The 10,041-nt window shown below is 48.3% G+C and overlaps 1 protein-coding gene across 3 annotated transcripts in view; it reads right to left on the bottom strand.

Annotated features, from left to right (window-relative positions):
* Window positions 1-3,906: 3,906 nt before the first annotated feature.
* The window catches only part of NCF4 (neutrophil cytosolic factor 4), a 21,130-nt gene continuing 14,995 nt past the window's right edge, over window positions 3,907-10,041 (bottom strand). The window contains exons 8-11 of one of the 3 annotated variants that reach the window (XR_004265046.1): window positions 7,429-7,559; window positions 7,119-7,184; window positions 5,288-5,594; window positions 3,907-4,716 (exon numbers count right to left, since the gene is read on the bottom strand). Coding sequence is in view for 2 of the 3 variants with exons in the window: in XM_032266651.1 (XP_032122542.1) it covers window positions 5,399-5,594; window positions 7,119-7,184; window positions 7,429-7,559 (393 nt within the window). In the remaining variant the exon portion in view is untranslated. Of the gene's footprint in view, window positions 4,717-5,198; window positions 5,628-7,118; window positions 7,185-7,428; window positions 7,560-10,041 lie in introns of those variants that run through there. The other 2 variants (XM_032266651.1, XM_032266652.1) reach the window with 2 other exon arrangements.

The following is a 10,041-nucleotide window of genomic DNA, read 5'->3' as shown; positions in this document are numbered from 1 at the left end:
AGAATTTACAAGTATGGATAACCAACATGTTTTCCCTGTCCTCCCTTGAGTGCCTGGATCAGGTTTTGCTTAATTGTAGCACGTCTGGCAGCCTTGATGTGGCACCTAGGTGGGGGTTCAGGAAGGCAGCTGCAGAGCAATCAGAGTGGGGGGAAGGGGTCAGCTTGCACAGCTTGTCCCTGAGTGGGGAGTGGAAGAGTCATCGGAGAACTCCTTTACGTCTTGTGTGGCTCATCATTCCTCAAAGAATGTGTCCTAGCCAAGGTCTGGTTGTTTTGCTGCAGAACATTTTCTTGGTGAATATGGTCAGGCAACAAACTAGAAGCCAAATAGCTGGGTTTGGGAGAACACATCTTGCAAGGTCTTAAAATTTTTCTTAAATGGATATTTTCTAGCATACTGTTTGGTTTGAATTGTATTTTCCCCTAAAACATATGTTGAATTTCTAACCCCAGTATCTCAGAATGTGCTCTTACATGAGATAGAGCCTTTACAGAGCTAATCAAGTTAAAATGAAGTCATTAGAGTGAACTTTTTAATTTTTTGTTGTAAAGCAAGTCTGCTTAACAATGAATATTCTCAGTTTTTGCTTATTTTGGAATGTTTTAATTTCGCCTTCATTTTTGAATGATAGATTTTTGTATGTAAGATTCTTGGTTAACAGGAAATCAGTTGTTAGTCTTACTGAGGTTCCCTTTTATGTGGTGAGTCATTGTTTTCCCTTTCTGCTTTCAAGATTTTCTCTTTAAGTTTGGCTTTCAACATTTTGACTATGATGTGTTTAGGTGTGGCTTTCTTTGTATTTTACTACTTGGAGTTTGTTGAGCTTTTTGGATATGTAGATCGGTGGTTTTTAAAAATATGAAAATTGGAGAGTTTCCAATCATGATTTCATCTTTTTTCTGTCTCTTTCACTCCTCGCCGTCTGGTACGTCATTATGTACTTGTTGGTGCACTTCGTGGCATCCCACATTTCTCTGATGCTCTGCTCATTTTTCTCCTTTTTCTTTCTTTCTTGAGATTGCATCATCTCTATTGATCTCTCAGTTTGTTTTTACTTTATCTGCTAACATTCTTTTGCCAACTCGAATCTACTACTGAGCCTCTCTAGTGGATATTTTATTATTATTATGCTTTAAGTTGTAGGGTACATGTGCAGATCATGCAGGTTTGTAACCTACATATACACGTGTCTTGGTGGTTCACTGCATCCACCCCCTTGTCATCTATATTAGGTATTTCTCCAAATGTTATCCCTCCCCAATCTCCCCACCCCCTGCTGTCCCAACCCTAGCCTCCTACCCCCGACAGGTGTATGATGTTCCCCTCCCTGTGTCTGTGTGTTCTTACTGTTCAACACCCTCTAGTGGACTTTTCATTTCAGTTATTGTTCTTTCCAACTCTAGAATTTCAATTTGGTTCTCTTTTTAAAAATCATTTATGCCTTTGTATTGATATTCTGTATTTGAAGAGTCATTGTTATAATACTTTCTTTTAATTCTTTAAACAGGGATTCTTTTAGTTCTTTAAACATAGTCCTAATATGAAGTCGTTGTTTGCTAAGTCCAGCATCTGAATGCTCCCTTCAAGGGTGGTTTCTTTTGCCTGCTTTTATGTGCCTCCTGTGTATGGATCACACTTTGCTGGGGTTTTTTTTTTTGCAATTCTCATAATTTTTTGTTGAGAACTATATTTGCCTGTTCTCGCACTGCTATAAAGAAATATCTGAAACTGCATAATTTATGAGGAAAAGAGGTTTAATTAGCTTTGGGCTCTACAGGCTATACAGGAAGCCTAGTGGCTTCTGCTTCTGAGGAGGCCTCAGGAAACCTTACAATTATGGTGGAAGACGAAGGGGAAGCAGGCAACTCTTATATGGCATAGAACAGGGGGAAGAGAGACAGAAAGAGGAGGCACCACATGCTTTTAAATGACCAGATCTCACTCACTATCACAGCGGCACTGAGGGAATGTTGCTAAGCTATTTACGAGAAACCACCCCCATGATCCAATCACCTCCCACCAGGCTCCACCTGCCACTTGGGGATTATAATTAGACATTGGATTTGGGCAGGGACACAGATCCGAACCATGTCAGGAACTGTTCTGTAGCAACTCCAGATGCTGCTCTGCTATCCCCTCTAGGGCTTAGTGCTGTTATTTGGTTTGTCATGTGTTTACTTGTTTAGTGACTTCACTGAACTAATTCTGTGAGATCTGTTTCCCCTACAATGTGCAGCTCATGACGTCCCTGCTCATATGTTTTCCTTGTTTTTTTTTTTTTTTTCTCTTATCCTGGCTTTCTAGAGTTTGTACTTGAGTCTGCATAAACCACTTATTGGTGAAAAGTGTGCTTAAGCCCCCTTAGTTAGATTGGTTTCACCCTTTACTTTTGGCTGCGAATGTGGTTTGGAAACATCTCTCACAGCTCAAGGTTCAACTTTGCCCCGTGTTCAATCAGGAACTGATAGCCCAGCATTTTTTTCTCCAGTCACTCCTGAGGGTGACCAGCCTAGGCGTGCACAGTCTTCCAGACCACCAGGAAATGAGTGTAATTTTATTTTTAAGCCTGGCTTCCTAAGAATCCCCTTTGAGTCAGATTAGCGTATTGTTCAGCCGAGGTTATGCTTAATTAAGCCTCTTGAGCTAGTGTGTTTTGCTGATGGGTCTGTATGTGATTTAGGAAATGATTTCAAATCTGCCACACTTTCCACTCTGATTTGTCCTGTGTGGGTGCAGCCCGGCATGGGAACACAATCTTCTGAGTCCTCAGGGATGACTGTAGTCCTGGAATCACTATTCTTCGTTATTTCCTTTTTTTTTTTTTTTTTTTTTTTTCTGAGATGGAGTTTCACTCTTGTTGCCCAAGCTAGAGTGCAATGGCGCGATCTCGGCTCACTGCAAGCTCCGCCTCCCGGGTTCAAGCGATTCTCCTGCCTCAGCCTCCCAAGTAGCTGGGATTACAGGCATGCACCACCACGCCTAATTTTGTATTTTTAGTAGAGATGGGGTTTCTCCACGTTGGTCAGGCTAGTCTCAAACTCCTGACCTCAGGTGATCCGCCCACTTCGGCCTCCCAAAGTGCTGGGATTACAGGCGTGCGCCACCACGACAAGCTTCTTGGTTATTTCTTTACCTGGTTCTCTGTGAAATTTCTGGGCTTACATTTCACTTGATGCCATTAGTATCTGGTCCTTCCTTAACTGCTGGCCATCAAGACTTCCATTATTTTTGTCAATTTCTTCAGGATTCTTTCCAAATAGAGTTAGTCCCCTCAGGAAAAGCTGTGGAATTCTCCATCCTGAAGTCTTGACTCTCTCCCTGGGCAGAACTTCTGCACCATGGCACCAGAGCTGGGGATAGGCAAATCAGCCTGCTTCTCTGAGAGGGATATCCGTTCTGTGAGTGGGCACTGGAGTGGAGGGTGGTGTCCCTTGATCTCAGGTTGGCCCTCTCAGCACGGCCCTGCCCTGACAGGGAGTTAAGGTCTAGCATTCCTGGCCTGCTACGCCTGTTGCAGAGCCCTTGCCCCAATGGTGGGAGCTGAGTGGGTAAAGGGAGTGTCATGGGTTGAAGTGTTATGTTGAAATTAAAAATGACATGTTGGCTGGGCGCAGTGGCTCACACCTGTAATCCTAGCACTTTGGGAGGCCGAGGTGGGCGGATCACAGGTCAGGAGATTAAGACCATCCTGGCCAACATGGTGAAACTGCGTCTCTATTAAAAATACAAAAATTAGCTGGGTGTGGTGGTACGCGCCTGTAGTCCCAGCTACCCAGGAGGCTGAGACAGGAGAATCGCTTGAACCCAGGAGGCAGAGCTTGCCGTGAGCCGTGAGCTGAGACCGTGCCACTGCACTCCAGCCTGGTGAGAGAACGAGACTATGTCTTTAAAAAAAAAAAAAAAAAAAGACACGAAGTACTAACCCCTAGTACTCCGGAATGTGGCCTTATTTGGAAATAGGAGGTTTCTACAGGTAATCGAGGTAAAATGAGATCATTGGGATGGGCCCTAGTCCAACATGACTTGAGTCCTCATACAAGGGGGAATTTGATGCATCAACAGATGTGCAGAGGGAAGACAGTATAAATGCACACAGGGAGAACGCCATGTGAAGACAGAGCGATACCTCTGCAAGCTTAGGAGCACCAAACATTGCCGGCAAACCACCAGAAGCTAAGAAAAGGCAGGAAAGCATTTCCCTACGGATTTCATAGGGAGCATGGCCCTGTGAACACCTAGCATTCAGAACTGTGAGACAATCCATTCTGTTGCTTAAGCTCAATTTTGTGGTACTTTTTATGGGAACTGGAGGAAACTCAGTCCTCTGCTGTGATAACCTGGAATAGTGCTTCTACAGCACAGAACTGCAGAGAGAAGAGATTCTGGCAGCCTATTCCTCCTGGGGTGAAACTGCGGAAGGTTAGGAGCTGCGGGATGAGGGAGCCCATCTTCCTGGCTGCATCCATCCAGAGCAGAGGATCTGGCGTGGAGTTCCCATCACATGGGGCTGGGGGTGGGGGATGGGAACACGTGTGTCTCAAATGCCACTGACCTGCTGTTCTGAGACGTAATGATCTCCATGTGCTCAGTGCCCTTAGAACAATTTCTAGAGACTTTAAATAGTTGATTTAAAGTATTTCTCATCAGTTAAACTGCTGTTTCCCTGGGGAGAGGGTCCACCAAGCTCCTCACACCATCACTCTGGGGTTCCACCTGTGTATTTTTGGCAGATTAGGATAGAAGGAGATTCAGCTCAGAGAAGGCTATCCCGTCGCTTTGTGTCCCCCTCCTCTTGGATGAGACCAGAGTCCTCCCCCAGTCCCTACTTATAGTGGAGACAACCAACCCCGAGACCTGCCTCCCTGCCCCACAGAGCAGCAGGTACAGGAAGGCAGAGGAGAGCTCCTGGCCCTCATCACGCAGCTGAGGACTTGGCATGGGTGTGACCCCAGAAGGTACCCAGAGCAGACCACTTCTGTGGGGAGGGTGGCAAATCCCAGGAAAAGAGGAGCAGTGGGAGGGAGAAGGGATGTGGCTTGGGGACCCTCAGGTTTCCCCCCACAAGGGACAGAGCAATAAAATGGGGTGGTGGGACAGGGGTCTCAGAGCCAGGACCCTGCCGGATATAAATGCCCCACCCCATGGATGCTCATGAAATGGTATTTTACTCCCCACGAAAGACCTACTCTGTCCCCTAGCCTGCCCCTTTGAGATGGAATGGTTTATTTAAATCAGATGTAAAGAGTAGAAAGAGACAGAATACAAGCCCCACAGGTCCATTTGCCTCGGAGATGGGAAGTCTGCCCCATCCTCCCAGGTGTTCCTGGTCCTAATCTCCTCTGAGGGCTGAAGGCTCTTGCTGGTGACCCCTCACTGCTCCAGCGACGGCGTCAGCTCAGGGCATTGTGTTGTAGACCCTGTAGTTTTCCTTCTGCGTGACGTGCAGCTTCCAGGGGAAGAGGCGCTTCTGGGAGGGGAGGCTGCCAGCCTGCCTCACCATGAGCGCCACGTCCTCATCCGACAGCAGCCGAACCAGATCCCCCTCCGCGTCCCGGTAATTCAGGGCGATGTCCTCCCTCTGGAACTCCCGCCTGCACGGGAATGGTCAGGGTTAATCAGAGGGCCTAAGCGTAGGGGAGGGATAGGAAGAGGGGTAAAAATAATTTTATGTCCTGAAGCCAGGAGTTAGAAAAGACCAGAGCCTGATACAAGCCCGTATCATCCAAGTAATCCAATCTCCCATTGTACAGATGGGGATATTGAGGTCTAAAAGGGAGAAGAGGATGGGTGCGGTGGCTCATGCCTATAATCCCTACACTTTGGGAGGTCAAGGAGGGGGAATCATCTGAGGTTAGGAGTTCGAGATCAGCCTGGCCAACATGGCGAAAGCCTGTCTCTACTAAAAATACAAAAATTAGCTGGGTGTGGTAGCACATGCCTGTAGTCCCAGCTACTCAGGAGGCTGAGGCAGGAGAATCACTTGAACCTGGGAGACAGAGGTTGCAGTGAGCCGAGATTGCACCACTGCATTCAAGCCTGGGCAACAGAGTGAGACTCTGTCTCAAAAAAAAAAAAAAAATATGGAGAAGAGACTTTCACAGGAAATTAGTGGCGCAGCCTGAAATGTCTTGTATATAAATGTGCAAAGGGCTTTGGAGTTGTTATAAAGAAGAGTGGGCCTGGCTGGGCACAGAGTAGGGCTGTAGAAAGCCTCAGAGAGATGCCTGCATGGGGCTATTGAGGAGAATCTTGTAAGGACAGGAACTGTCTGGCATGGCTGCAGGAAGATGCTCGTTCTTCTACGTGGCTGGAGCACCTAGAAATTGACCTGCGCTTTCTACCAGTAATTTGACAGAAGCCTATGAGACTTGCAAATGCTTTAATCCCCAATTCCACTTCTTGAAAATCATTACAAGGAAATAATCAGATAAGTCATTGAATAGGTGAATGAAGATGGTCTGTACAATGTTGTTTAGAGCAGTTAAAAGACGTAGAAGAAATCCTAAGAGGCCAGCAAAAGGGCGAGGCCACATTAATGACGTAGCCACAGAAAGGTTTTGTGCAGCCCAAGTAGCCTTTGTGTGTGCACGTGTGTGTGGGGCTGTAAGTACTGAAGAAACCTGAGTGTACGTCACGTAATGAGGCGGTAAAGCTAGGAGGTGATTTCACTTCTTCGTACCTTTCCGGCTTGATTTCTGACATTTCTTTTTTTATATGATGAGTTGGAACGACTTTTATGGTCAGAAATGTCACGATGAGATTACCATTTTATAAAAGAACGTTTAACAATGTCCTGGACCTGGGGAGGTGGTGAGTCCCTGATGGTGGATGGTTCAAGTCCAGGCTTTTAGCCAGAAAGACTTTAGCTCCAGCTGCAGATCCGGATTTAAATTCACAACCTGTGTGAGCTCAGCCAAGTCCCCCAACCTCTGCAGCTTCCCAGCTCATCTCTAAAGTGGGGAGGCGCTACCTAACCTACAGGCTGAGCTGCGGATAAAACGAGAAGGCAAAGTACATGCAAAACCCCCAGCACCTTCATACGAACGCTTGGCATTTCTCCCTGCTTTCCCTTCTCCAGAGAGTCTGAATCCCCATCCCCGTTCCCAGCCCCTCACCTCGTGAGCTCCAGCAGGTCTTTGAATAGGGGAGTGCTGCTAAGATCTTCCTCCACTGCGATGTCCCTGTGGGGGTGACAGGTTGGTGTAAGGAGGCATCAGGCTGGAAGTGGGGTGTAGGGTGGGGGAAATGGTAATGAGGCTGGCCAAGCTATCCTGAATGTTGAGGTCTTGTTACAGCGTTGTGGCTCATCTGGAAGCCACTGCGGGCTTTGGAGTGGGAGAGGGACCCATGGGAGGGTGATATGAGGGGTGGTAGTGGGAGGGATGGCAGGAAGGCCGGACAGGCCCCTCCCTCCAGGCCACAGACTTGATGGTGCTGATGGTGTCTTCATAGTAGTAACAGCGCAGCCAGTTGGTGGGGTCGTCCTCCTCAGGGAAGTCTTTTAGGATCTTTACAAAGGAGAGAGGGAAGATTCCTGTGGCTCCCCGGACAGTGCCCTGCAGGGGAAGGGAAGGGACGACCAGTTGGCAAGAGGAGAGGCAGCAGAGCCACGCCGTGGAGCCCCCGGCCCCGTTCTAATGATGGGGAAAGGCAGGCGAGGTCCGGGTCTTCTTCTGTAGAGGGAGGAGAGAAAGCAAGGAAGTTCGTTGAGCTGGTCACTTCTAAGAAGACTTTATTTGGGTTTTACAATATGTCAGAATCTGAATTTATACGGAAAGCTGCTTTTATCTCACTCATTCATTCAACAAATAATTCTTAAGAACCAGCCATGTGACAGGCTCTGGGATCTCAAAATAGATAAAAGTCCTTGGGCCGGGTGCGATGGTTCATGCCTATTATCCCAGCACTTTGGGAGGCCAAGGTGGGTGGATCGCCTGAGGTCAGGCGTTTGAGACCAGCCTGGCCAACATGGCGAAACCCCATCTCTACTAAACATACAAAAATTAGCTGGGTGTGGTGGCGCCTGCTTGTAATCCCAGCTACTTGGGAGGCTGAGACAGGAGAATCACTTGAACCCGGAGGGTGGAGGTTGCAGTCAGCCGAGATCACATCATTACACTCCAGCCTGGGCAACAAGAGAAAAACTGTGTCTCAAGAAAAACTCCTTGCCCCAGTGGAGTTTCCAGTATGATGAGGAATGGCAGGTCATGCCCACCTGTGAACAGTGACCTATCCAGTGAGTCAGATGGCGGTGGGTGTTAAGGAGGGAAATAGAGCAGAGGAGGAAGAGGATGATGGGTGGTGAAGGGCCTGCTGCTGATCCACTCACTCATTCGCTCAGCAGATACAACTGTGCCCTCCGCTAGACCAAGTAGCCAGAAACCAGACCCAGACCCGGCCACTGCCTGGCCTTTGTGTGCATGCTCTGTTCATCTTCACAACGACCCTATGGAATATGGATTCTTCACATGCCATTTTACAAACATATTAACCAAGGCTCAAAGTGGTCCCCTCCTTGCCCCTCTGCCCCTGCTTCAGCCTGAGGCCAGAAGTTAGCCAACATACTGTTAAGTAGGACTTTCCGGAAAACAAGAAGGTGATACATGCTTTCGATTTCTGGAAAGCAACCCAGAGATACCCTTCAGGCAGCGGTAGGAGCCCTGAGTTCCTGAGACCGAAATCTATGATTAGGGTAAAATGGAAACTGCTGAATTGGTGAAACCAGTGGCCACTACTAGCTCCTCTCCAGGGCCTGGAGGCCAGGGACCCAATTCAACTTTTAAAGATCCTGGCACCGCTGGGGGCTGCCCCTGCCTCTGGACCTGTTCCAGAACCTTCTTCAGACACTCCCCACAAGAGCAGTAAGTCTAAAGACAGGACCTAATACAAAAGGCCTGCCCCAGGCGAAGGTCAAACACAGCCACTTTCGACCTCCACTCACTGAGTCAGAACGGGGCCCTTCTGTGGGCATTACTGGGACAAAGCAGTGACCGGGAAAGGCCCTGGCTTTGAAGTTTCATTTAAGTCTCCTAAGGACCCTAGTGCCTGGCCAGGCGCCATGCATCCAGGCTCTGGGGCAAGCTCTGGACATCTATCACCTCCTTTACCCCTTCCAGGAACCTGATGAAGAAACATTTACAGAAAAGGAAACCACAAAGGTTGAGTAAGTTCCAAAGGTCCACAAAGCTAGTGAAAAACACAGCTAGGAAATGACCCAAACAGGCTGGCTCTGAGTTCACGCTCTTCACCGGCAGCTTTCATTGCTGCGGGCAGGGTAGGTACTGTTGTCCTATATTACGCAAGTGGTTGCGATTTCACCCCCCAGGAGCAAATGTCTGGAGAGCTCATTGATTGTTGCAACTTAGCAGCGCTGCTGGCATCTAGTGGAGAGGCCAGGGATGTTGCTGAACACCCTGCAATGCTCAGGACAACCCCGCAAGGGATCATCTGGCCCCAATGTCAATAGTGACCCAGCTGAGCACGTGTTGCAGACCAAGAAACTAAACTCAGTAGGTTAACTTACTTGCTCTAAGCAACGCAGTTTTTCAGGGTCAGAACCAAAGACAGGTGCATGAGCTCATGAGCTCCAGAATGTTCCGCTGCCTTCCCAGACACCTGCCTTCCCACAGGCTGTGTTCCTGCAGGCTCCCCAACCTGCCTGGATCTCCAGGACTATCCTCAGATGGCACCTCTTCCCTGAGGCCTTCCGGTACCATCCTCAGTCTCTGTCCCCACACAATGCCTGAAGCAACGTCACCTCCAGCCTCACCTCAACCTTCATTCTAACCTCAAATCTCACCTCCAACCTCATCTCTAACCTCACCTTCATCCTTAACTCCACACTCACCCCCATCCTCACTTCTAATCTCACCTCCATCCTTACCTGCAAACTCACCTTCCTCACCTCTATCCAACCTCCAGGTTTACCTCTAATCTCACCTCCAGTCTCACCTCCATCTTCACTTCTAATAATCACCTCCAGTCTCAACTCCACCCTCACCTCCAATCTCACCTCCACCCTCACCTCCACCCTCACCT

The sequence above is a fragment of the Sapajus apella genome, unplaced genomic scaffold, assembly GCF_009761245.1.
Source record: "Sapajus apella isolate SASKATOON/1434 unplaced genomic scaffold, GSC_monkey_1.0 scaffold160, whole genome shotgun sequence".
NCBI classification, from domain to species: Eukaryota; Metazoa; Chordata; class Mammalia; order Primates; family Cebidae; genus Sapajus; species Sapajus apella.
This window is presented reverse-complemented; position numbering and strand designations above follow the sequence as displayed.